At 47.0% G+C, this 27,529-nt stretch overlaps 1 protein-coding gene across 2 annotated transcripts; it reads left to right on the forward strand.

The window, feature by feature from the left end:
* Positions 1-27,160, forward strand: UBE2H (ubiquitin conjugating enzyme E2 H). Of its 2 annotated transcripts, XM_062609488.1 has the most exons (7): positions 1-504; positions 1,164-1,238; positions 12,223-12,359; positions 13,124-13,163; positions 13,620-13,672; positions 18,371-18,499; positions 24,789-27,160. In XM_062609488.1, the coding sequence occupies exons 4-7, from the start codon at positions 13,129-13,131 to the stop codon at positions 24,911-24,913; spliced, it is 342 nt and encodes a 113-aa protein (XP_062465472.1). In that variant the 5' UTR covers positions 1-504; positions 1,164-1,238; positions 12,223-12,359; positions 13,124-13,128; the 3' UTR covers positions 24,914-27,160. The 2 variants fall into 2 exon arrangements, with proteins under 2 accessions (XP_062465472.1, XP_062465471.1); XM_062609487.1 differs by lacking the exon at positions 12,223-12,359 and having other exon boundaries at positions 10-504.
* Positions 27,161-27,529: the final 369 nt, after the last annotated feature.

Raw genomic sequence — 27,529 nt, forward strand, 5'->3', positions numbered from 1 at the left:
CCTTGCCCCTTGGGTTCATGTCTGTGTATGGTGAGGCTTTGGGGCTAGTTCTAGACTTTTAGCTCCCTTCCACAGTCCAAATACATGTCAAATATGCCTCTGACAGGGACTCATTGTCCTCTTAAATCAGAGTTTACGCTGCATGCAAGTAGATGGAAACACTGAGCAGCTCGGAGGGGAAGGGAGAAATCATCTCAAGATTGCTGAGCACAGGGGGAGGGATTCTTTATCCTTAGAACAGGCTTTTACTAATGTCATTGTGGTGGCGTGGTCACTTGCATGTGTCAAGATGCTTAAACTGCACGTTGTAGCGTAATCTGAAGATTTGGGTTGAAACTATTTGGTTTGACAGGCTTCTGGTTACCCATATCTGAGTAAATGGGTTTTATTTCCCAGCCAGAATGTTTTCCTTTACTTAATACATCAGTATTGAGAGCAAGCACGAAGTCACAATCTTAGGAGGACTCAATGAATTTGTTGTGAAGTTTTATGGACCACAAGGAAGTAAGTGTATGACCCAGCCCTTCTATAAAAACAAGCTAATGGTGGGGAACACTGAAATGACACATTCCTTGGGAGTGGAAGAAGTGATGAGCAAATCTAAATGGGGCTGAGAAATCAAAGGGTAGCAGTGTTGGAAGGCTATTCAAGGGCGGGGAGAAACACAACAGTGAGCAGTAATGCAGATGAACCATCTCCCTTGGAGCTGAGCAGAGCCTTTGGACAGCTACGCCCTCTGCTACGGCCTTGAGCATTGTTCCATTGATTCTTAGCTTTTCTAGACCTGGCTCATAAATTTTGCATCAGTCATCGGAATTTTTGGTGGAGTTTGTAATACAAATGGCTTTTCTAATGCCAAGCTCACAAGTCAGGTCTCCAGTGTGCCCTAATATAGTTAACATCTCTAAAAGTAAGTAGATTATTCCAAAGTCTGTGTTTTGAAGAAGCTCTTGTGCCTTTGTGCTGAGATCTGCTGCAGTATCAGTTAAAATCATGGATTTCCTGTCAGGCAGCACAGGAAAAAGGCTTTTACCGTAGGAGGTTTGATATAAATCTTAGCCCCTGATGGAGCCAAGTATTCATCCAAAGCTGTGTTTTGCTTCATGTTGCAGTTCTGTTTCTTCTCTATGAAGTGTCTAACACCTGCATTTCTTTCTTTGCAGCACCATATGAAGGTGGAGTGTGGAAAGTTAGAGTCGACCTTCCTGATAAATACCCTTTTAAATCGCCATCTATAGGTAACTAATAACCACTTCTAATCAAAATCATGTTGCTGTTTGTGCAGGAGAGATCACTGCTTGCAGCACTGTTGCCGGTGAAGTTGTACCAACCCTCGGTGCAAGCAGAAGATCTTTACTTTAGGTCTGCAGAATGCTGTATCATAGATAGCCAGATACCACATGCTAAGCAGAGAGGAAGTTTGGTCTTTTGGCTGAACGCTTAGGAGCTGGAAATGGGATTTGGTCACACATTTATGTGTGGATGAACTGAGTCTCTCGCCATGTGTGGTTTTAATTATAGCTCCATTCATGGGAAAGGTTCAGGATACCACAGTGAGTGGTGGAGCCTGTTTATGTAAAATGACTCTCTTAGTATGGAGAGCAAAGACCTTGGTGCATGTTCGTGGTCTTGGGGTGAACCTAGCTTTTGGCATGTCCAGAAGTGGATGGAAGTGAACCTTCTGTCTTCTTGGACTGGATGAAGCGTATGTGGAAGAACATGAAGCAGGGACCTCTCCCAAGAAATCTGGCAACTGGCTGGACTGGTCAGCCGTGTTTCACTTCTGAGTTTGATAAGGAAATGTTCTTTAGCCTGTATCCATGCTGCCTTTGTCCTTGGGTAACGGTGCTCAGATGTCTTCGGTAGACAGCTTTATTGCAGTCACTTAAGCTCTAAATAAAATAGCAAACAGTGCTTGAAAAACTGGAGCAGATGCATGAAGTTCCAACATCTCTGTTCTGGCTTATGAAGTAAGTGCTGGTAACTCAGTGACATGGCACTTCTCCATCAGAAGGGTGTGCTTGTGGTTCAAGCCACAGAGGACTGGAAAGAATGGAGAAGACTGCCTGAGGAGAAATGATGTGGAAACTTGACTAAATGGGTTGGACAAGATGGGTCCCTTCCAATATCAACATCCTGATTTGGAGTTGATAAGTATTAGCTGCTTTCTTAAAATACTCTTCCACTAAGAGTGCCTTCTATTTAAGCTCTCTGGTGTGAAAAATAATCTGGCTAGTTCCAAATGTGAACTGTGCCTTTTTGGAAAGAGCAGCCCTGGGTTTACACTATCCTTTAGCTTTGCTTACTGCTGAGACTTTAACTGAACCACAGAGACAAGCACACAGCTGAGTAACAACACAGTGGTGCTGTAACTATGTGAACCCTTTTGCCCTTCCTCTTGAGTCAACTCTGAAATTTGCTATAGACCTCTTGGGTTAGAGACTGCTTATGAGATCCACAGCGTGTTATTTGGTGCCAGTCATTTCCCTGCTGTGCATCAGGGTACTGTCATACTGGCAATCTGAAATGTGGGCTGGCTACAGACAAACTCGCCATTTAAACCCAGTTTCTTGCTGTTCATTGCTTTGGTGCTGGTCTACTCAAGATGTGTTTTTCTCTCTCCTGATGTTCTGTCTGTGCTTATTAGAAATGAGGGTTGCTGCCTTAAAGCAAAACCAAACCTTCTTTCCAGTAGCCTTTGAAGGCATTCAGCTGAACATTGGCCAGGCTCTTGTAACTCCATTGTGCTGTTGATTTAGGCTCTGGTTAGCTGCATGGAAGGTGGTAGCTTTGACCTTTGGGTGGTTTGGCTTGGAGGCTGTTTCGTGCTGGTTGGGAGTAAACTGGGATCAGAGTGAACCCAGCTGCGCTTTCAGAACGGACACCACGAGGATGGCCTTTCTTCTTGTGAGCTCGGGGTGGGGTGGATGTGCAGGGAGTTGTTTTCTGCTTAAATCATCACAGAATCACAGCCTGGTTTGGGTTGGGAGGGACCTTAAAGCTCCTCCAGTTCCAACCCCCTGCCACAGGCAGGGACACCTTCCACTAGAGCAGCTTGCTCCAAGCGCTTGTGTCCAACCTGGCCTTGAGTGCTGCCAGGGATGGGGCAGCCACAGCTTCTCTGGGCACCCTGTGCCAGCACCTCAGCACCCTCACAGGGAAGAGCTTCTGCCTAAGAGCTCATCTCAGTCTCCCCTGTGGCAGGTTAAAGCCATTCCCCCTTTTCACTGCATTGCTTTGGCCCTTTTAATGTTGCTTTTGTCTTCTTTCAGTACAGCAGTTTTCTGTTATACCCACTGTGTGGCAACTGTTTTATTCTGGACTCATGAGACCTTTTCACGTGCTTCCCTCTCTCCCTGTGAGTCTATTTCAGTGGCTGGAAACCACCTCTTTTCTTTCTAAGCTGCCTAAATGCTGGCTCTTGCTCTGGGGCTTTGCCTTGCTCTGTGCTGGGCAAGGGCTGCTGGAAGTGCAGGTTCCCTCCCAAGTGAAGCAGTGTGCAGCTGAGGTTTCAGGTTGAATAAACAGTTGATGCTAGACAAGAACTGGCTTAGCAAAGCAGGGCTCAGCTCTGCTGTGAGGAGGAAGGAGTGGAAGTGCCAAGGAGAGAGCTGGGACCTGTGGGAGCTCCCAGCCAGCTGCAGGAAGAGGTTTGTTTTGCTTTGTCTGGTTCCCATCTCTGCTGCCCCAGCCCAGCTTATCTGGAGGGGCCAGGGCTGAGTGATGTCTCAGCCCCTTCCTCTGGGACAGCCTGATCTCCACACCACTGCTCTGGGGGCAGGCTCAGTGTGCAGTGCCTGATACTGCTGGATTTGGCATTACAGATAGCTCCAGAGCAAGGTTTCATCCCAGCTGCGCTGGGAGCATTCACAGGCTTGTAAATGACATGTGATCCTCTCCTAGATCTGTGTGTTCCAATGAGCAAGGGTGTCCTAACCTAGCAGGAGTTGGGATTGAGCTCCGGATAACGCAGGGGTAGGAATTGGTAGGGAAGAAACTTGCTGTGACAATCTCTGATGCGAAGGAGGTAGAAGTGAAGGATTTCAGAGGTGGTAGATTCTGTAGAGACAGACGGTCATCTAAAGCACACATGGAGCTTGTTTGCAAGCCTTGTCTTCTGGCCACCACATAGCTCCCACTGTGGTGCTGACATGCAGAGTTCACATTGTAGAAGTCACTCACTAGCTTGTATAAAGTATAGAATGCAGCAGATTCTTTTCCTTTCATAAATTACACTTTTATGCTGAAGCTTAAAGCAGAAGTGATGCCCTTGCAGCTTTCCTTGTTCCTTTTACTGTAGGCTAACATTTTCTTTCCATCCTAATGCAGTCTTGAGCGTGGTATGGGCTTTTTGCAACAAAGAACAGGATGGCTTGAAGCATATCTATGAGTTCTAGAGAGCTGCTTCTGACAAATAACTGCTAATAGTTGCTTTCTAGTCTGTTCAAATTGCCTTTATCCCACCGTAAGTATAAGGTACATGAAAACTTGGTGTTCTCTTCTAAGTGTGACTGACAAACCTGAATAGAAAAGGGTTTTAAAGTGGGCTTCAGATTTGTCATCTGGAGAGGTGAGGCCCTATTCTTAAACCCTAAATGAGCGGTGGTCTTCTTCACTATTGAGGGTCTTCAGCAGAAGCCTTTGCTCAGTGTGGTGGCTCTTCTGCCATATCTTAGCTCCCTTTCCCCATCCATAGCTCCCTTCTCAACTACATGTGGCATTCACTTCCTGCCCTGCTCAGGTTGGTAGTTATTGCTGTAGTCTGTTAAATGGTGCTGCTCCAGCGACAGCATTCTCCTGGCAGTGTGGGTAAATGTCTCTGCTTAAAGACCTAAACCAATCCTGGAATCTCTGTGAAAAGAGCCATTCCTGGGAGAGGTTCTGGTGTTTCAGCATGTCCTGCAGTATCTCTCTGGTGTTTCTGGCACTGCCTGTTCCTTGCTTCCTCTTTGCTGTGTAATCTGACAGATCCCATATTGGTGCAGGGTGATTTTTTTGCCTAACAAAATCTATACAACATAGAGGAAGAAGGGGAATATGCATCCTGGAAGAACACAGATCTAACCAGAGCCAGATGTGGGGCTGTCATCTTGGCTCTGGGCTCGAGTGCTCCTGTTGAGATGAACTAACTCCACTCATCATACCTAAATAGCCACATCTTCAGGTTGGAAACAAAACTGAACTTGAGTGCTTTGGTAAAACAAACCCAATTCCTGAAGCCAGGGAATGCTGCTGTTCCCGAGCCTTTTATCAGTGTAAAGATCCCTGTGTGCTTATGAGGACCCAAAGCACTCCCCTGCTAGATGTTTGGTTCTGTTTCTGCTATCACCCAGACAATGTGTTTTGAGCTGTTGATGATTTCAGTAACCCTCTTGGCACAGCTCCGCTGCTTTTCCCTTCCCTCTGGGACTGAATATCTTAAGGGGAACTTTCTGCTTAGTCTGTGCCTGCTTTTCCAAAGGGGAGTTGTGAAGTACTTCAAGTCCTGTTCGGAGCTCCCAGGTCATGAGAAGACTTTGTGTAACTCTTGCATGTTTTTAATCAGTCCATATTCCTGCCAAGAGCCAGAGATTAACGCTCTTTGATGCCATAAACATGGAAAGAAGCACAGTGGGAATGTCCTGCTCTGCTCAGATGATAAGAGCAGTAGTAACATACGAACCTGGGAGCCTGGGCTCTTACCTGACAGCACGGTGGCACTTATTTTATTGCTCAAATCTACAGGAATATTAGGCCAACACTGGCTTCTTAATAATCAAATGTCAGAGCTTGTGTACAATATGCTCAGAGCCTCCATTTCTCAAATCACTTCTGTGTATTTATCCCCAGCTCTCATTTTCCTTCCATCTCTGGCCCAGTTAGCTGCAGATAGCTTGCATTTAGATTTCACCTTTCTCAAAGTGTTTTGCTAAACCAAATGGTCAGTATACGCACAAAACACATGGAAGTATGTGTGGATGTGTACATCTATCACAAGACACTGTGGCAGCCAATAGAGGAATGAAGAGGTGTTTAGCTCCAGCCAGGATTTAACGGATCTCTCCTGGCCTGTGCTTTTGAACTGCAGCTGCTATTTTTATTCCAGCTCCTCTCTGGATTGCCTTACATTTTGCTGCGTAGAATTTCATGAGTCACTTATTGCCTGTGACCATTCTGAGCTTGCTCTTCCCTCTCTGTTGCCCCTTAGTCTGACCTATAAGTGATGGGGAAATGCTGCTGCTTTCAAAGGTGCTTTGGCTTTGTCTGAGGGGAAAGATGAGACACCTAAAGGTAGTTTGTATCCCTATCTCCACTCCTGTCTGACGCACAACTCTGCCCCCTCTGCAGACTCCCTGCTACAGTCAGAGAATGGGAAGATACTGATAAAATGGGGTAGGTGTTTTCAGCCTGACTTGGCACAAATTCACTGTGTTCTGGGCCAGACTCTGAAGCCTGGGTGATGGTGCACCTAAGCAATGAGATGAACTGATAGTGGGCAATTGCTGTGTGCTAAGATCTGGATGTTCTTCCAGAGACTGCTGCTCTTAGCACCAGTGTGAGTGTGGATGCAGCTTTTCAGCTTCCAAGGACCACTCAGTGATTGACTCTGAGCAGGAGGTCTGGAGTTTACAGCTCTGCCGCTATTTTCCATCAGCTGCAGCTGTGGTTTTCTGTCCTGATCTTTGCCTCATGAAGCTGCCACGGAATTATTTATGGTATTGTTTTGAAAAGCTGCAAGAATTTGAGTGTGGTAATAGAAATTGTTCTAGTTCTGTTAGCAAGCTGATGTTACACAGCACCTCACACCACTGCCATGCAGTGAATGCCTCTGTGCTGAGCACACAGTGTTGTATTTGACTTCAGAGTCCTAACTCTGAACCCAGAGTTAATGCTCTGAATGGTTTCCTAACTTCCAAATTTCATTAAGAAAGGAATCTGCCTTTGTCAGTGAGATCTTAGTGACCTGAGCACTGGACAAGGTGCATACCACCAAGGTAGGCAGATCCTACATGTGGGCATGGTGTACAAGGAGGTTGGAGAAGGACTTTGGACGAGGGCCTGGAGGGACAGGACAAGGGAATGGCTTTAACCTGCCAGAGGGGAGACTGAGATGAGCTCTTAGGCAGAAGCTCTTCCCTGTGAGGGTGCTGAGGCGCTGGCACAGGGTGCCCAGAGAAGCTGTGGCTGCCCCATCCCTGGCAGTGTTCAAGGCCAGGTTGGACACAGGGGCTTGGAACAAGCTGCTCTAGTGGAAGGTGTCCCTGCCTGTGGCAGGGGCTGGAACTGGATGAGCTTTAAGGTCCCTTCCAACACAAACTATCCTGTGTTCTATGATCTTGTGCCCTTCAGATGGTGAACAGCCACGTGCTAAACCAGTTGCTCCACTGCAGAGGGGAACAGGTATTAAGTTGAGTACTGGGGGCAGAGGTCTTGCTCTTGTGCCCTCTCCCTATACCCTACCACAGTTTCTCAACCCATGGTGCGTGGCAGGCTCATGATCACAAGAACTTTGTCCCTGAAATGAGTGCAGTGTGTTTTTAAAAGTAATAATTAAATGTATGTTCCCTTGTAGGCTTTGGGGTGTTTGGGGAGGGGGGAGTTAAAAACATCAAGTTTAGACCAATCTTATCTGGCCATTTGGCAACACTGCACAAGTACATGGGTGATCTTGTTCCATTAGGCAGGTTGTTTGGTGGTTTAAAAGCAGCACAGGAAAAGGCCTGCTCTTGACCTCTCTGTGCTGTACATAAGCTCTTTGTGTGCTGATCTCTCTGCATATAGTTCTGCTCCAAGCTTCAGGTGGTCACCTGAGCCACACTGATTTGGTGTGGCATTTAAAACTCACTGCAACCACCTTCCCACCTCACCAGCCAGCCACTCTGACCCATTTCCTCAGTTGGCCTTAATCTCCAATGGAAAAGGAAACTTAGAGGCTGGTCAGTCTTGCCCCACTGAAAAGTCAGGAGCTGTGACATAACACTTGTCCCATCAACTGTTGGCACCATAGTGTCACACAGATATGAATGTGCCGTCAAAAGTTGTTCAGGTAGAGAAGTGCCCAGCTGGCTTTATTATGTGAGCAGTGAGAGCCAGCATGTGGGCAAGCAGTGGTGAGTTTGGGAAGGGTGAATAGATAGAAACCAGCTCCACATTCCCCAGAGCCAGTGGGCAGTCCTCTTGCATTGATTGTTGGTGTGGGTTGGTCCCCCTGAGCAAGAAGAGGCAATGCTGGGAAGTTGGGATGTACTGAATTGCTGCTTTTCCTTCCTCCCACGTGCTTCCACAGGGCTAGCAGCAATAGCATCACTTGGATGAGAGAAAAAATGTCCCTTTTGGGGACCTCTCACCCTAACCTACCAACTCAGCTGGGTAAGATGAGCACCAGGCCACCTGCTGAAGTGCTGCTTGTTGGATCACAGCGAGCTCCTGACTTGGATGAGAAGGATGTAGGAGTGCAGAGAGATTTCCACTGCTGCAGGACAGTGTTGTGCAGATGGAGCTGTGGAAGGAGCGAGTAGGAAGTCTCCAGCCCAAGATTTTGATCCCTCTTATCTCCAAGTTTTGAGTCCATTTTGGCTGAACGGAAGATGAGCAACCTGCTCTAGTGGAAGGTGTCCCTGCCCATGACAGGAGGGTTGAAACTGGATGAGCCTTAAGGTCTCTTCCAACCCAAACCATTCTGTGGTTCCATGGAGTCTTTACCAAAGTAGGGAACCTGACTACAGGACAAGAGGTGCCCTGGGAGTCCTCTGTGTTCCCCAAGTTATCCTGGGGCTCTTGCTCTCAGGGAGAAACTGTGCTGGCAAAGCAGCTCATGACAGCAGGTTGGTTCTCAAGTGCTTTCAAGCCATTTCTTGGGAGCCTTAGTCTGGAGTTGTCCAAGAGTTGGTCCCTCGCTACAAGACAGACATTGAGGTGCTGGAGCGGGGCCAGAGAAGGGCACTGGAGCTGGTGCAGGGCCTGGAGCACAAGTGTGATGGGGAAGGGCTGAGGGACCTGGGGGGTTCAGTCTGGAGAAGAGAAAGTTCAGGGGGGACCTGATGGCTCCCTGCAACTGCCTGACAGGAGGATGGAGCCAGGAGGGGCTGGGCTCTGCTCCCAAGGAACAAGGGATGGGACAAGAGAAAACGGCCTCAAGCTGCACCAGGGCAGGTTTAGATGGAGCTGAGGAACAGTTCCTTCCCCAGAGGGTGCTCAGGCATCGGAACAGGCTGCCCAGGGCAGGGCTGGAGTCACTGTCCCTGCAAGTGGTTCTTAGACGCACCAAAGTCTGCAATTCCTCCCTATTTCTGCTCTGTTTTTTCTCACCGGGTGTGTTCAGCTGTCACCCAGCCACAGGACTTGATCCTCAGCTACAGGTCAAGGCCCTTGATGTTCAGCCCCATCCATGGTTGATGTGCAAGCACAGTAAGAGAACTTCATCTCACCCTGGAGCACATGATGCTGCTGGAGCTTTATGCATGTCCCTGTGTTTGCAGCACCAGGCAGATTGACAGCCTTTCAGTGAGCTGATTTTTATTTAGAACTACTATTCAAAGGTTTTTGTCCACCCAAGGACTCATTTCTGCAGAGCTGTTGCTGAAATACCAGCCTGTTTGAAGGTCAGCATCTGCATATTGGCCTCAGCATCTTCCAGTGTCAGAACAGGTGCTTCCCTCTCTGGTGTGTAACCCCTTTGTGGATGTATAGGGGTTTTTACCCTGTTATCACCCCAGGGCAGTTTGTCCATATAGATTTTAGGCAGTCTTGCTTTCTACCTTTGAAACCAACCCTGGAGCTCAGTGCCTCTATGGAAAGGGTGGACTGCAGCCACTCTGCTGCTCAGATTCCTCCTGAGCTTTGACTTTTCCGCAGTTCAGTGTGAACATTGGGTTTAAATGTTAAATTAAGGGTTTACAACCAGTCCTGCAGCCAGACTCACGACTGCTGAGGCTGTGACCTTGACTCCGTGCTTCAGGCCATGGTGAGAGCCCAAAATCAAGCGCCTGTCCTTTGGCACCCGTTATGGACCCCTCGCCTTGAGTTGTGCACAGTGTGTTAACTGGGGTGTGCTGTGTTCATGACTGGCAGTAAACCTGCTCCGGTGTTTATGCTGGCTTGGGAGTGCTGGTTTTCCTTACTCCTGGCTTCCTCTTTAAATTGGAGTTTCATTTTGACATGGATGTTTGTGCTGCTTTGTCTTTTGTGGGTGTAAAGCTACATAACAGAGCAAGCTGGGATTACTGGAGCGATGTTGGCGCCTTACTGCTGCAGGAAGCTTTACACTTCAAATACAGGAGGAGATAATGGTTTGGGCTTATTTCTAGGTCAGGAAAAAGAAAGATATGAACAGGAACATAGCTGCTTTTGGCCTGGGCAGTTTATATCTGTAGGAGAATGAGATTGGGAGGACCTTGAAGAGTTGCAAGGTGTAACAACCTATGAAGTAGGGAGTATAGGGAGAGGATGTTTGTGTTCTTTCTTGAAGAACAACTGTTTCTCACTGTCATTGGTCTTAAGCTTTCCAAATGAAAGAAGGGATTGTGCCTTGCTTGGGTGGATGCAAAGATCACGGAGAGAGAATTACAGATCTCTAGCACAGGAGCTGCTCAAGCAGACAACATAATCTCTTCTCCATGGGTATGGAGCGCAGCTTAAATGCCAAAGTGTGTGAAGGAGGAGTTGACCCAGACCTTACAGGTGGGTTTCCAGCACAGCTGCAGGTGACTGTGGTAGAGGATACTGAGAAATAGGTGAGATGATCACAAACCCAAAATGAGAGAAGGCAGAGAAATGCCTGTGTCTGGCTGGATTAAAGACAGACACTCTGTGTTCCAGATTACCAGATCAGAGTGTGTTTAATTCATCAGGTCTACACATTACCATCCTATTCTTGTTACTTGGTGTCTTCCCCCATCCTCTCTTCTGTTCTGCTTTAGCAGAAGCTTAACTTTTCCTTCCTGTTTTCTCCCCTAAGAGACAGCCAGGATTTAGAATCGGGATCAGTGCTCTCTGCAGCTCTCCAGTGCCAGCATAATGGATCCATGACCTGATTTAAACTTGTGAGAGCTGCCATAATGTAAATATTTGATGGAACTTCCTTTTTTGAGCCTGCTTCAGTGTTTCAAGCTGAATGATGGCAGGGTAAAAAGATACTTGTTAGCATGGGTTTATTTATGCAGGTTTTGGTGGCTCCTGTAGAGATTGTTCTGGCTTCGGGCAGCGTTTCAGCCCTCTGTTGTATTTATGCAAAACCCAAGCAGAACAAGTAAACATGGAATGATATTTGTGTCATAATACGTGGAAAGAAAGGGAGTTAAATCCATATGTCAGCTCTTACCCCAGATGGGAACCATGCTGTTCCTCAAATCACGATTGCTGCTTGTTTGGGCAGAGATGGTGCATCAGTGCTAGTGCCATGTCTCGTCTGGAATGGCTGGATAAAGGAAGGGGGTTTCCTGGATGACACACAGGGATGTATTTCTTCTGGAGAGATTTCTGTGTGGTTTTGAGTCCTGGAAGGAGCTTTGGAAATGGATTGAGTCAATACCCAGACCTAAATTTCTCACCCATTTATATAAACATGGACCTTTGTGAGAAGAAATCGTTGCTGTTGGCTTAAGTAGATTATTCCTTGTTGCAGGAAGGTACAGTTCCCACGTGGACAATGTCTGTAGGGCTTTACAGGCTGCAGAATGGAGGTACAACAGAGGAAAGAAGGTTTTATTTTTAAGTTCTGGATCTGGAAGCAGCTGAACCTGGTGCTGATCCAAGGCTGCTGCAGCCCTTCTGGGCAGAGCCCAAATGATTTGGCCAAGCCAACAGAAGTGTAGGAATACTCCATCCGTTTGACAGTGAAATAACTGGAAAAGCCAGTTTTCCATCCCTACTGCATGTCAGTTGTGCATTGGGGATGTGTCCTGCACCCAGCTATTTATGTTCCTCCTACTGAAAGGAAAGGGAAGAGTTTGGAAGCCGGATTCTGCATCATCTGAAACACTGAGCTTTGCTTTTGGGGTTTATATGCTTTACCTCTACATGGACTGTGGTGCCAAGTGTGGTGTGTTATAACTCCTTGAGTATCTTTGTTTTATAAGCTCTGTTTGTGGGAGAAGAGGGGAGTGTTTTTGGGGTTCCATACTTGAACTTGAGGTTTAAGTAGGCAGCTGGAAGACACAGGTTATCACTAGCTGCTGTTATCAGATACAGTCCTTCAGGTGTGAGGCATCTTCTGCCCTGATGTTGTCCATCTTGAAACCACAGGATTTATTTAACAACTTAATTTGCAAGTCAGAACAGAGAAAGCACTGTCAAATCTGCAAGTCTGAAATGTGGACAAAGCCATGGAGAGCTCTCTTGTTGTAGACCTTGCAACTGAGCTATTTTGTAGGAGACCAGAGGTACCAACTGATGAATTTATTGCTGTATTGATGCAAAACTTGAAGTATTCATTCTCTGCTCCTGGGTGGGTCTCTGCTCCCAAGGAGCAAGGGACAGGACAAGAAGAAATGGCCTCAAGCTGCACCAGGGCAGGTTTAGATGGAGCTGAGGAGCAATTTCTTCCCCAAAGGGTGCTCAGGCATTGGAACAGGCTGCCCAGGGCAGGGCTGGAGTCACCGTCCCTGCAAGCGTTCACACACCATGGAGACGAGGCATTTAGTGCAGTGCTGGGAGCGGTTGGACTGGATGGGCTTAAAGGACTTTTCCAGCCTGGTTGATTCCATGATTCTATGATCAATGGTGCAACTTCAAGTTCATAGAAAGTCTTTGTCGGGAGATATTATCAACCCTTTCATCTTAAAGCAAATATTAAACTTCAGTTTGTGTGCAGTGTTTGTTCATAAGATCCTTACAGCTTTTAAGAACACTTCCTTGGATGTGGCTGCTCCATTGTGCTGATGGGCAGCTCTTTTCAAGGTAATGCTGAACCACAACGCCTTTGTGGTGCTGCTGCACTGGAAGCAGAGGGTTCTGCTGAATTTCAAGGGGATGGATAAGGGCCCTGGGGTCAGAACGTTGCCTGTGTATTTTAAAGGTTACCTTGCTATATATAGCTAAGGCTGGGTTCTCTTTGAAACCAGTCAGATGGGTCCTTGTTCAGTGAATTCCAGACTTCTCTTGTACAAAAAATAAAGGAAAAAAATCTTTGTTTTCTTCTTTGCAGGATTCATGAATAAAATTTTCCATCCCAACATTGACGAAGCGTAAGTAAATCCCCAGTGTGTGGGCTTCCTGAGGAGTTACCTAATTGTAACTGCATTTTGGCTTCACAGTAATAATGCTGATGAGTTGAATGATGCTTTCATCAACCTAAGAATCCAGCCTGGGGGATTTGATAGATGTGGATGTTGTCACAGGTTAACTTTCAGGAGTGGGTCAGGCCGTGGGTAACAGCAGGGAGCTGCATGCTGCAGATTCTCTTGCAGACATGGTCTTTGTATTGCAATGGGCTTCACTTAAAGAAAACTCAAGGTTGTAGTCCCCCTCCTTGTTGGCATCATGTATTTAAAGGGTGTCCCTCCTCTTAACCACAAGATAGGAGTAAATCACAGCTTATCTGAAAAACTGGCACAGGGTAAGGGGGGGAGTAGAGGATATTAAAACCCCAGAGTATTTCTGAGTGTGACTGTGTTTAATTCCATCCTTTCCATATGTTTCAGGTCAGGAACTGTATGTCTAGATGTAATCAATCAAACTTGGACAGCTCTCTACGGTGAGTTTGGCATTGCCCTGAAAGCACCTGACATGAACATCTATGTTTGGCATGTTAACACAACACAGCTTGCTGGAGACACATGAACTTAGGCCAGCTTTGGTTGTTTGGGTTTGGTGGGGGTTTTTACTCAAGTTTTAGGCTCCTCACTGAGGCAGGATCACCTGAAAAAGAATGTTTTCGCGTGATGGTACTTTTGTAAACTGTTTTTATGCCAGAAAGGCAAAAATATCCCATAAGCTTCACCAAGGATTGCTCAGTCCATTGCTTGGCATTGTCTGTCAACTGCACAACAGCACCCCACCATGATTCAGCATTGAAAGAATGACTGCATCTAAAGTAAACCTAGTTCCAGCTCCCCCATCCATGTTTTGCACATGCATTTGAGCTGGCATTCTTTGTGCACAAGGCTATGATTCTACTTGTGCAGAAGCTGGCACCAAAAACCATTCCTGTTTGTGATGGCAGCATCGTTTCCTTGCAGGCTGAGATGTGGGATTGCATCTCATGACTGTACTGCTTGCTGCAGGATGTTTTGGGTTTCCCATTAGGTCGTTTCTGGTTATAACTCTCCTTTTTAGAGGCATAAAAAGACCAGTTGGTAGCTGAAGGCCCATTAAAACAGCATTGAGGGCAAGCTGGATTTGTTCAAGGGAGTACAGCTGCATATCTAGCCTAGGTTGGCTTCGTTTAAATGCGAACTTCTTCAGGTCTTCCAATTCCGCTTTGTGGAAGAGAATCTGGGGAACGAGCACGTAAAATCCTTCCCCTTCTTCCATGAAAAGCTGATTTTACCTATGTATGTTGAAGCTTTGAAGCAGTTGCTAGAGAGACAAGCTGCTTTCCCTTCCTCGCCAGCCCAATTTGTAAGGGAATACCAGACTTGGTGAATCCTGGGTGGGAAATTGCTATAGCAACTTGTTGAACTTTACTCCTCATCTGAACACCTGAAATCCTCCTGTGGTAGATGCATGGCACACACTTCACATGGGTTTGTTGTGAGAGACCAGCTTAGCCATGACCCTGGTGGTGTTGCTAATGGACGAAGAGGATGCTCTTGTGTCCTGGAAGGGCCTGAGGCAGTTGTTAGCAAACCAAGCCCTCTGCTGGGGTTGAACCTGCATGAATCCAGCTCACTGCAGCTGGTGCTGCTGTTCCACAGCCTTGAATACCACCTGCGCATCATGGGGATGGCTGGACAGAACAAAATCACCCCAGTACAACCAGTGTGATGCTGGTTTTGTGCTCAGTTGGGTTCTGCTTTGGAAGCCATGCACAGATAACCTCCCTGTGCTGCAGCACGCTCTCACAGAAGGCCACAGTAGGGTTTCTGCACTATTGCCAAACAGTTCCATAGGAAGGCTTCCTGTGAGAGGTTTCCTAATGAGTGCTACTGTATTTTTGTCATCATTGCTCATAAAGGTAGAAGAAACCAGCTTGATATTTGCTGTGCTTGGGATGTATTCATATCAGCAAGCCTGCAAAACCCTCCTGCGTTTCTCCCTGTGATAGGTGTTTAGGCAGCTTGAAGGTGGAGAGCACTTTCCAAAGCAGCTGGTGAAACATGGCATTAGAAAGTGCATCACTTGACAGTCATCTCATTGCAAACATCCCTTGCCTTGCTGCAGGATGCCTTGAAGCTGCAGGGAGGACACTGGGGTGACTGCATTCTCTCTGCCCCTGCTTTTGGAAGACATTGACACTAGGGTACCTGTATCACCTCTTCACTTCCAGGGGTTTGCATCCTTATGTGACATAAGGAAATGACCCATTTCTGAACATGAAATGAAAATTGTAGAATAGTTTGGGGTGTAGGAACCCTCAAAGCTCATCTAGTCCAGTCCCTGCAATGAGCAGGGACATCTTTCACTAGATCAGGTTGCTCAGAACCACATTCAGCCTGGCCTGAATGTCTCCATGGATGGGGTTGATTTCTCCGGCCAGCCTGGGCCAGTGTTTTATCACCCTCATTGTAAAGGGGGAAATAATATTCCCCAGTGCCTCTCAGCACAGCTCTGTTTTGGAGAGTCACCCCTTCAAAACAGAGCACTTCTGTGCTTGCAGAGGATGTGGGTCAGATAATTCAAGGAGCAGTTAAGATGGAAGAGACCCAGAATAACCACTAATGAATTCATGAGGACCTCATGGTTAGATCCCTTGTACTTCCCTAATGAAGTCCTTAGTGCTGTGGCTGGGCTTCCTGCATGTGTTCAACTCGTTCCTGCTAAACCAGTGCTACTTTGGGGGATTTAAAAAGAGAATTATGAAGTCTCATAAAATCCCTGCAGTGTGTCCTGTGAACTGTGATGTCCTTCCAGGGTTTTGCTTACTCAGCCTATATGAGATCTTAGTTGTCTAATGGCCACAAAGAGGTACTTGATTTAAGCCTGCTCTGTGCAGAGGCTTGTCCCAAAGCAGGTGCTTTCACAAACTAAAGTCAACTTCTTGCTGACAGTGTCTGAACCCAATCCTAGGAGGCCTAACTGGTTTACCAAGGGCAAGCCACTGCCACAGCAGAAAATGTTCTTATAGAGTATACTCCCCATTTTTTGAGGCTCCTTTTTGCATTAGGATCCTTCTTACAGTTGCTGTTGTGCTTCATTGTAGAATGTGTGCTCTAAAGTGCTTCATCACTGTCCTCAGCCAATATTGGGTGGGCAACAGTTTATATATAGCAGAGATTTCAGGGTAAAATGGCCTAATTTCTTAGTGGTGTACCTGTATAGTGGAGACCAGCTGATCTCTCTCCATAGCAATCAGTGTCATTACTTCTTGGAATTGGGTGATGCATGCTCCTGAGTACATAAAGCCATGGTCTTTCCTCCTGCTCAGCAGGGTTGATGCTGAGTGGGTGACTGAAGTAGTCATAGCACGGTGTCTGTACACCCTGCATGTGTTGATGGAGGAGGGAGGAACTCACAAAACATCAAGTCTCCTTTGATCCTCTTAAGTAAGATCAAATAAGCACATCCTTTGGTAGATCTCTAGAGGTGGTAACATGGGGCAATAGCAAAGATCTGTCTGGACTTACTGTGCAGCTCTTCTGAGGCTGTATCTTCACTGGTGATGGAGTTAGAGCCTGGTTTTCTATGACTGCAGCCCAGAGCTGGACTAAATGCACTTGGAGATCTCTCCCCACCAACTGCCCACCCATTTGTGCCGACTCCTTTAGAATGTTAATGGCTCTGAGATCCCTGCCCACCATCAGAGCTGCTTGAATTTAGCAGCTCCAGGAGCTCAGCATTGTCTGGGCTTGGGAATAGTCACACAGCCTTGTTCCTGTCAGAGGTAGGTTGAGATGGCTGAGCTGCTCACATGGTGGATCCTGGGCAGTGTTGGGCTTCCCTTCTGATAGTTCCCTTTAGATCCATGCTGGATGGGACTTGTGATGCTCATCCAAAGCAGGGTTTCTCTGCTACCATGAAAGACTTTTTAATTAGGGAGGAAAGGGGGAATCCTGATAGAAAAATGTGTAGAATATCGATGAAATCCATTAGAAAACCCCATACAACAGAAGCTGCTCTGTCTCCATCAGCAGTTATCCAGAAGCTAAAGGGAAACCTGGCCCACAGCCCTGCCCTGGGGGTTTAATCTCGGCTCTGTGTGGGTGCCTGTGGTCCTCCTGAAGGCCCTGAGGAGGAATGATGATGCAGGGCTTCTTTCTGAACACCCCCACAACTCAAGTGTGGCCCTTCTCATCTTAGGGATATGGGAAGAGGGTTTCATGTATCCACAATTACTCAGCACCAGAAGTAAGTTTCCTGCTGTGGATTATTTATTGACTGGTGCCAACTGGCACCAAGGTGTTAATATGAGCCCTTCACATTCTGAGAATTGTTTTGAGTTTGGGGGGGGACTTGTTGGTTGCTCTTTCTAGTAACACAATTATCTAAAGCGCTCTGGAAGATGCTTTGTGCTCAGGATACATCAGTTTAGTCATCAGTACATCAGTGGTGCAGAAGACACGTAAAAACTTAATAGAAAGAAGCAGAAGACGTCAATGAGGGATGAAGCACAGCGCTGCTTGTTTTACCCTTTTTTAAAGCTAGGACTGAGCTTCAATGGAAAAACAGGATACAATTGTGCCCTTCTGCTGCTTTGCTTAACCCCTAAATATCTATATTGACCTCATAGCAGCCTTCCAGTATCTGAAGTGGGGGGGCTACAAGGATGCTGGACAGGGACTCTTCATCAGGGACTGTAGCAATAGGACAAGGGGTGATGGGTTCACACTGAAACAGAGGAGATTTAGGTTACAGATCAGGAAGAAGTTCTTTATTTTGGTGGTGCTGAGGTGCTGCACAGGGTGCCCAGAGAAGCTGTGGCTGCCCCATCCCTGGCAGTGTTCAAGGCCAGGTTGGACACAGGGGCTTGGAGCAAGGTGCTCTAGTGGAAGGTGTCCCTGCCCGTGGCAGGGGTTGGAACTGGATGAGCTTAAGGTCCTTTCCAGCCCAGACCAGTCTGGGCTTCTGTATCTCCATTGTTGGGATGCTGAGTTCGGTACAGTTAGCTGAGCTGCAGCATTCCTCCAGCAGGAGCAGCTCTCTTACCAACCATGTCTGTGCTTTCCAAAACCATTTCCTTTCATTCTGACTTGTGCCCAGCTTTTCAGTGTGCTTGCAGCTTTGTGCTGCTGTGTCAGTGCAGGCTGATGGATGAGGCTTACTCTGAGGCTATGTCTGTGTCTTTTGCTTGCAGATCTCACCAATATATTTGAATCGTTCCTGCCCCAGCTGCTGGCCTATCCCAACCCTATAGATCCTCTAAATGGTGATGCTGCAGCCATGTACCTCCACCGACCAGAAGAGTACAAACAGAAAATTAAAGGTAGGTGCATAAATGGCACATTGTGGTGTGAATGGTATTGCTGTGATTCCACCCTGAGGGAGTGAGAGCTGTCTTTGCTGCCTGTTTGTGTGTCAGTGCCCATTCCTTCCCATTGCAAAGGTCTCATCCATTTTATGTGGGGTAGTCTGAAGTAAGGGGTAGATGAATCACTGCAGTATGTGGGGCAGGGGTTTAAATCATAGCAGACCCTAAGCAGGGAAGGCTGTGAGCAAACTGGGTTAGAATTCAACATGATTTTGAAAGATGGAAGAAACAATTAGGAATAAGAAGTATGTGACTGAAGAAGGGACAGGGGAAAGGGCTGAACTTAAATGGGATCATCCACCTGCACAATTAATGGATAGAAAGTGGCATGGAAAGTGATCTGAGAGCAGCAATAAAGGAACTGGTGGTGCTGTTGCAGAGAGCACTTTTGTACTGTGACAGAGCAGGTGTTTTAGGTACAAAGCAAGTAATCATTCCTTAGTACTTCTAGTCCAGCAAGGGCTTACCAGGGCTGTGCCCACTTCAGGGGCTGCCATTTAAGAAAGCTGCAGAGCAGTGAAGTCTGGTAGAGTATAACAATTAGAGAAGGGTTCATGGAAACCTCAGAGAAGCTTCCAGTGTCTGGACGGGACCTACAGGGATGCTGGAGAGTGGCTCTTCATCAGGGACTGTAGTGATAGGACAAGGGGTGGTGGGTTCAAACTGAAACAGGGAGATTTGGTTTAGATATAAAGAAGAACAGAGCTTGGAGCAACCTGCTCTAGTGGAAGGTGTCACTGCCTGTGGCAAGGGGTTTGAACTGGGTGAGCTTTAAGGTCCTTTCCAACCCAAACATTATAAGAAAGGCAGAATGTCTTGAAGATGTGTCTTAAGAAGACAGAGGGAAAGAATTGGAGGGGTTTAATCCAGGGGTTATGACCTTTGGTGTGTCAAATGTGCCTTCAAAGAAGAAGGGAATGATTTATCTTGTGATCAGTGTGAGCAGGATGTGGTCACAGGTATTTAATTTAACTCAGCTGGGGGAACCTAGGCTAAACATTAACAGTGACTGGTGAGGGCAGGTGAGTGCTGGCAGAGCCAGTGAGGGTACTCCATGTCTGCTACTACAAGAATTGGAAGGGCATGTTAGACAAGTCAGTACCTCCTTGGGGTCAGGCAGTGCTCCCAGTAAGGACTCTCAGGTACTTTGGATAAGCCTGGTGATAGGACAGTCCTAGTGAGCTGGTAAATGAGAAACAAATTAGTCTTGCAAATGTAAGAAATAAGGTAAAAAATGAGAATTGTGTTTTAAATTTGTGCCTTCCCTAGAATCAGCTGCCTGCAGAGAGGAGCAGGGCACCAATTCTCACAGCCTGAGAGAGCTGGGCTGGTTCAGCCTGGAGAAGAGAAGGGTCCTAGGGTCCTTAAGGGGAGACCTTAGAGCAGCTTCAGTGCCTAAAGGGACTACAGGAAACCTGGAGAGGAGCTTTGGACAAGGGCCTGTAAGGAAAGGACAAAGGGAATGGTTTTAACCTGCCAGAGGGGAGACTGAGATGAGCTCTTAGGCAGAAGCTCTTCCCTGTGAGGGTGCTGAGGCGCTGGCACAGGGTGCCCAGAGAAGCTGTGGCTGCCCCATCCCTGGCAGTGTTCAAGGCCAGGTTGGACACAGGGGCTTGAAGCAAGCTGCTCTAGTGGAAGGTGTCCCTGCCCATGGCAGGGGGTTGAAACTGGATGAGCTTTAAGGTCCCTTCCAACCCAAACCAGTCTATGATTCCTTTATGTGGCAGCTTGTGGCAAAGCCATGGACTTCAGTTGCTCCCTGATCCAGTGAACACAATCAGCATTTCATGTAGTGGGAAATTTACACCCTTTGGCCCACATTTAGGCTTCCACTAAGTTTTTAAGGGGCCATGACTGCCTGATTCTTGTTTCTGTTACTCAATAACCGTAAGGCTTGTTTGCCCACAGGAGCCCTGCCAGGAGGGTTTGTAGATCAACAAGTACAGCCTCCATGAGCCACACAATCCCATAGTCTTCCCAGTGTGAGGTGGGATAGCAGCTTTCCTACCAGCATTGTGTTTGGAGAACTCGGGTATCCCAGGAAGAAATGGGATTTGGTGATGGAGGCTCTGCCACGTCACTCTGGAGTGATTAAACCTCGGGTCACTCTGTTCTGATGCAAAATGACTCTTCAGCAGCAGCAATTTGTTTGTGGGTGGAACTCCAAATGAGGCCAAGCAAAGCTGTGATTTAAAGGCTGAGTTATTCAGCCCACTTTGCTTGACTCCTCTGACAGCTGCATGACAGGAGCATGAAAACCACCCTGCAGATCTGGCCTGCTCAGTATCCTGAAGTCCACTGCTGCTTGTTCCATATGAAGACGCTTCCAGGCAGAAGGGTTTGTCAGATAAAATCCCTGGGGCAAATACAAGGGACGCTTTGGGTGTCCTCTCTGCTTTAATGAAACAGGGATAAAAGAAGATATACCCCTAAATAAGCAAATCAACTGATGCTAGCAAGAGCAGAAGCTCGGGGCAGATCTGAGGACATCCCTCAGGGAGGCTAAATGGGGTAGTCTGCTCCATCATTTCCCTCCTGACAGCCGGGTATAGGCTCTGAAGATAATCTGGAAGGAGCTTTAAGTGCTTGCAACATGTCTTGTGTTCCATATACCCCAGAGTCCTGCCTCTTCTGTCTATTCCCAAGCTTGCGTGCCAGGAAGAAGATAGAGCTCAACACCGTCATCCCTCATCTTGTAGCATGTATAAAAATAGCCTTGGACATGCTAAAATTGATGCACTGGGTTGTAGCAGCTTCTCTGCTCAGGGAAACTCAGTAGTGCAAATACATAATTTATTGCTGCTTTTCCTCATTTTTTAGTGATGAGCACATAGAGCAGTTGTTTGACATGGTTGTTTGATGGGTAGAAGCTTAGAGATGTGGCACAGGATTTGTAGTTGCTGTGATTGTTGTTGATGTGAGACCCAAACAAGTGAGGATTTGCCATGCAACTTGTAAATGTCCATTAATATTACCAATACAAACTGTGATTGGGCTTCGACTACATAAAACCAGCTCAATATTCATGTTGAGCTGTTGGGAATTGGTGCTTAACTCCCATGTCTGCTGCTTTGCTTCCTCTTTGATAGATCCAACATGGAAACTTCCCTTGGGAGGGTGGTGGTGGCAGCTTGAAGGGTGCTGAGGGGCAGGCTGGGTGTTTGCAGGGAGCAGAGGACACCTCTGGGAGCAGTCCTCCTGTCCCATGTGCCAGCTGTGGAGTTCCAGTGGAGTCCTTCGAGACACTAGTATGGCTCACTGGCATGTACCAGCCATGGGGCATAACCACAGCTTGTGCTTGTTGCTCCAGGGTTCTAAACCAGCTGAATCCAAGTGGTGTTTCCCTGGGAGGAATGGTTTTATCAAGGCTTTCCCTTACTGAGCCTGCTTCTGTAGAAGACAGTTTATCAGTATTTAGATATTTTGGTTTTCTTAGAATCCTAGAGTGGTTTGGGTTGGAAAGGACCTTAAGATCATCCAGTTCCAACCACACACACAATAACCTTCCCTGGATAAGCAGAAGATCCAGGTTCAGCACAACATTCAGCACAGAAGCTCCCTGGAAGTTTGATGTTTCCCACTCTAAACCTTCTAAAAAAACCCAGCCCAGGAGCTTGTTGCTTTCCTGGGTAGAAGATAGCACTTCTAAAGTGCTTCAGGTTGTGGTTTAGCTTAGGTTCAAGCAGGCCTTTTCCAACAGAGACAATGGCTTCCAAATCTCCAGTGGCCCAGAGAGCACTTGAAGCAGTCAGTGAAGAAGTCTCTTGTGCCAAGGTCATGGCTGTGTCTAATGTGTTTGGGGGGGTGACAAGGCAGCTACAGCATTTGTTTTGGTGCCTTTGGGGTAAACATACAGGGAAGGTTCCCACTAAGGGGTTGTCTTTGTCATCTGAGGACATCTAGAGTGTTGCAGCAAAGGCACTTGGGTTCCCTTTGCTTTACTGTGCAAGGAATAAACTTCTCTGGGTAACCAGCCCTTTTCCAGAGGGAAGATCAGAAAACTGTGGGAAGGGAGTAGCCCCTACAAGGATATGTCATCTCAGCATCCCATCTCCTTAGCTCTGCTTGTCGCCTACTGCCAACCCAGCTTCCCATGTAAATTCTCTGAAGACATGCTGCTTTTTGGGATGCCTCCTTCAGTTGGTTCCTCTCATCTTTAAACCAATTGGGTCTGTCACTCCAGTTCCTCTCACTTTGCAGTATCCAATGCTAGGCAGATGTTTCCTGCCCTACACTCTGCAACTTCTGTTCTCCAGTACAGGCAGGAGGTGGGATCGGGCTCAATGGTGACATGGGCAGCACCTTCCAAAGGGGTTCTCAGTGGCCAGAACCTGAGGATGGAGCACAGAGGTGCTTTTCTGTTTGATACTGCACTGCAGCCTGAGAGCAATCCAAGACCTTGAGCATTCCATGCTTCCCAGTGTTTACATAGCTGCCTTCAGTGCTTTATCAGTACTTAACAAGTTCTTGGAAACCCAATTTGAGCAGCTGTTTCTGTGGTCGGAGTGAGCAGGTCAGTCGTGTAGATCAACCACTCCGACCAAGGCCAAGTGTGTCAGCAGATGGAGAAGCTGAAGCTCAGAAACACCTTCCAGCTTTTCCAGGGTGGAGCGGCTCTGCCAAGGCCACCAGCTGCTGCATCCTGGGAGCTCCTCCATAAAGTGCTGCCTTTGGGTTGCTTTGGTCACGCTATGCTCCTGAAGCTGGATTAACACATCTGGGCTCCGAGTCCGTACATCAGCTCCAGAAATGTGGGAAAACTCCACGGTGATGCAGACCTATTGGAGAGTATCCCGTAGGCTGAAGGATGGAAGGGCAGAAGGAAGGAGGGACAGCTTTAGGCTGTGCAGCGTGCACTCTTTAAAGCCTGTGTTGTAGCACTTGGTTATCTGGCATTAGCTATGCCCTCCTGCAGCTTTGCCAGTGCATCCACATGCTGATAGAGTATGGAATGAAAAATGCAGTGATCTGTGCTCCTGGAGGAGAGGTGCTTGCTCCTTGTGGACCTCATTCCCTGGGAGGAATTAAAGAGCATACAGTTGAGATGGCTGCTGGGCTGGCGGTGGGATGTGACACTGACATTTCCATGCAGGGGCTCATTTTCAAGGGCTGGTGCTATTCCCTTTTTCCCCAGTGAGCCCAGTTTTGTGCCAGGCTTTCCCCCTCGCTTCGTTCTGCAGGCCTGCATGCCTGTAAGAAACAGGCTTTCTCTGCTCAAGGTGGGATCACCAGCCCCTGCTTGGATCTCAGAGGGGATGCTGGGAGCTTCCTGCAGCCACAAAGGGAGGAAAGGGATTGCCAGACTCACTCTGACCTGACCCACTTTGTGGTGCCTCTTTGTTCTGTTCCTCTGCACAGAGGTGACCACACAAGCCACACTTGGCAGCAGTTACTTTACCTGCTTCAGGAATCCCAGTAAACCAGTTTTCCTGCTTGCTGTACAGCTTCCTGCTTGCACCTGGCTGGAGTTCAAGGTGTTGAAGTGGGTGCCCAGAGCCAGTGTGGTTTAGACCCTGCTGTGAGACATGGTTTCCATGGGTCACCTACAGTGAGGTGGCCCTGGTTCCCTGCAGGTTTTTCTCAGCTAATCCTATTGCTGCTCTCTGATGTGAAGCAGGTTGCAAGAGTTGTGCTTTGAAAACAGAGCCTGGGGCAGAGCCATGTTTATTTGGGGGCTAAATAAATAAATGCAGCTATTCCTGCAGTAGACATCATCTCTGCTTTCTGTGTCCATCCTTCTTTACGCTCTGCTTATGCAGACTTTAGTCTGGAAGCTTAGTCTGACTCTCAACTTGGTTTCAATGATGGTTGCTCTGCCCTATCAGTTTAAACCCTCAGATACTCATATCTGAAAGTCAGGCTCTATAGTGACACCTTGCTGGCTTTTAGGCTTGTTCTGTAGGTTCCCATTGTAGCTCCTATTTTGGCAGTAAATCAGATGCTGTCCTGTTAAGTGAGATAACACCATCCCAGGGAGGACTTAGGTTGTGTCTAGCTACAATTATACATGATGCTGATGTAGGGGCTTTGGGATCATATTTGTTCTCAAGGGTCTTGCATGTCTTTAAGGTCTCCATCAGCTGTTTTCACATGTTGTTGTGCTGCCTTTGGTCTAAGAAATATGGGTATCTGTGACCTATCAAACACGATGTGCCCCAGCCCAGCTGTTAGTCATAGTTCATTCATCCTCTGACTGTTGAATATATGCTGCTTACGTGTGTTTTTTGTCTTCTGTCACACACAGAATACATTCAGAAATATGCAACAGAAGAAGCACTAAAAGAACAGGAAGAAGGCACCGGGGACAGCTCATCTGAGAGCTCCATGTCCGACTTCTCGGAAGATGAGGCTCAGGATATGGAGTTGTAGTAAAAGAGGCAACCTGATTTTTGGAGAGACTCTTAATTTCCTAACCATAAGAAGCAGACTATAATATTCATATTTAAACAAAGCAATTTTTTTTATTACTAAACAAGGTTTTTATGAATAATAGCATTGAGATATATATATCACCCTTTAGATCTTGATTTTCTTGGTCATTTCTCGAACCCGAGGTGCATAGCATATTCCCACATTCCATTTTGGTAGCAATATGCAGCCCGAATGCATGCATTCAGATTCCGTTTGGCCAAGTCGACTTGTGTGCTACTAAACTGTCAGCTAAAACAGCTGCCCTGGTAGGTAGGGAGTTAGTCAAAAGAGATGTTTGCTTTCTTTATCAGAGGTTTCCAAAGACACCACCTTGGATGCTAACGTGGAGCAGCATTTTCTCAAAGCCTAAAGTTTGGGGGATGATACACTTAAGCGTGTAGATCAGACAGTGGAATCAAAAGGTGCTCCTTCAGGTCAACCTTGCTGATCCTCGCATTAAAAACCCCATCAGAGAGAATACAAATGCGTGGAGCTATTGAGAGCATTGAAGCTTAAATTAAGTTGACTTGGATTTGAAGGCTGTTTTTTCCTCTGTGGACTCCTGCCTGCCCTTCGGAACTGTAGGGACTGACAACCACTGGTCTGTTTGCTTTTTGGGGACTTTAGAAAGCCTTTCGTCTGGATGTTCCTCACTTCCTTGGTGTGGATTACCAGCTGTTCCCTTTGTGGGAGGAAGAAAAGCAAGAAAGAACAACACAAACCACAAGTGATGCTCTCTGAACAGTGCTTTGATTTAGCTGGAGCACATCTGAAGTCAAAACTCTTCCTTTGTCATAGTTTTGGAACTGCTGCCCTTTAATGGCTTCGAGATTGCTTTTTTTTTGGGGGGGGGGTGGTGGTGGTGGTTTATTTTCTTTCTCTTGCTTGAAGTATGGTTAAACACCTCGCAAGCACTCTCCATCTCCTAAGAGAGGGTCCTCTGACCAGATGGATTAGCCTGGCTGAGAGCTTCGGATCCACGGCGATTGGCCCCATTGGCTGTAGTCCACGAATCCATCGGCACTGGTTTCTGTTTTCCTTTTTGCCTCCCCCTTCTGCACCAGCTTGGTAGCCATCTGCTTGTGTGTGTACAACAGGATTAAAGTTCCTTTAAGAGTTAACAAAAGAATATGATCTAGAAAGATAATTGAGATGAATAAAAGAGCCTAAAAGCACCCGCTGAGGAAGCAAAGTGAATCTGCTCTGGTTTGTTTTGGGGTTTGGTTTGTTGTTTTCTTCTTTATTCCAGGATGCTTCCGACTTGGAATGTTTTGAGTTTCTCCTGGTGTCTTGCAGCAAGCTGAGATTTGTGTTTGGTTTAATGCTCTGAAATCTAATCTAGTAAATGTCTACCTGGCGTGCCAGTGTAACTTGATTTTGGATCATTGTACACTGGAGATTGGAACTGAAGCTGGATTCCTTTAAAGCCGAATGTTACCTGCTGTATTCTTTTGGGGGGTGTTGTTTTGGACAAGGTGTTTTGATTCGTGGCGCAACCAGCATGGAGAAATGAACCCACCCACCCTGAGCAGCTCTGGAGCAGAGTCTGGAACGTCACATTTGTTCCTTTGTTGTTCTCCCAGAATGATTGGGGGTTTATTTGGGATTTTTCTTTAGGAATGCCACCAAGTCGGGGTTGGAAGGTCACAATCCTATTCCTGCTTCATAAAGCACAATCAATTCCTTTTTCTTTGGGGTGTGGGGGGGGGGGAGTTGGGAGGGAAGAAAAGAAACAACTCATAAAGTACCACTTTTGCTTTAGCATGATTTTCCTTAATAAAACCCTACAACCAAATCCTTTCTGTTAATGATGGGCATGAAGCAAAGGTTTTTATTTCTCCCCTCCCTTCCCCCCCCCCCCCTTTTTGATTTTAAAGCAGTAATGTTAGGGCTGTGGCTAGTGACTGTGCTGAAGTTTTCTATCTAGCATTTGTGGCTTGTGGGAAGGGTAATATTAACTATTTAACATGTTATGGTGTCCTTAACTCTTATCTAGCACGCTGTTGTTCTCATTACTTTGGGGAGGGAGGGGCCAGGGTTTGCTGGCACTGTTTAACTTGCTTACCTGCTGCCCTAGCAGTTTGCTTGTGCTATAACCTTTACTTGTAGGTGCTACTTAGGAGTAGAGTTCAGTGCTGGGTGGTGATTGCAGTTTCAAAGATTAAAAAGGACAAAAAACCACAATAAAAATTTGTATTTTTTCAATATTGTATAAAAACAGTGTTCTAATTACCCCCTCCTTCCCCCCCCCCCCCCCCCTTCCAGGTTGTGCTTCCCCATGGCAATGGCCACGGGTTTCCTGCCTGTGTTTGGGACCTATCGGGTGATGCTTGAAGAGATCCCTGGGGTGTTTTGCCCTTTAGGCACCTCTTTGAGCTTCCTTTTATCCTCTTCTTCTTGTGTTGGTGCTGTAGCGTGGGCACATCAGTCACCCTACAGCAGCGTTCCATCCCCTAACGTGGAGTTATCCACTTCCTGTTGGGGTATCCATGCTCTGCTAAACAAGGATTCCTCCAAAATAAACCCACCAGGAACGCTGCAGCTTTGCCACGATTCCTGCTCTGGGTGCACAGA

The sequence above is a fragment of the Pezoporus occidentalis genome, unplaced genomic scaffold (assembly GCF_034315485.1).
Source record: "Pezoporus occidentalis ecotype Australia unplaced genomic scaffold, CSIRO_AGI_Poc_V1 ctg138, whole genome shotgun sequence".
Lineage (NCBI taxonomy): Eukaryota > Metazoa > Chordata > Aves > Psittaciformes > Psittacidae > Pezoporus > Pezoporus occidentalis.

What these genes read in the sequence shown, in the direction of transcription:
- UBE2H (XM_062609488.1), top strand. Translation starts at nt 13,129, where the DNA reads ATGAATAAAATTTTCCATCCCAACATTGACGAAGC. An exon ending in AACTTGGACAGCTCTCTACG is followed by an intron (nt 13,673 to 18,370) that starts GTGAGTTTGGCA and finishes TTTTGCTTGCAG; the next exon opens with ATCTCACCAATATATTTGAA. An exon ending in GTACAAACAGAAAATTAAAG is followed by an intron (nt 18,500 to 24,788) that starts GTAGGTGCATAA and finishes TGTCACACACAG; the next exon opens with AATACATTCAGAAATATGCA.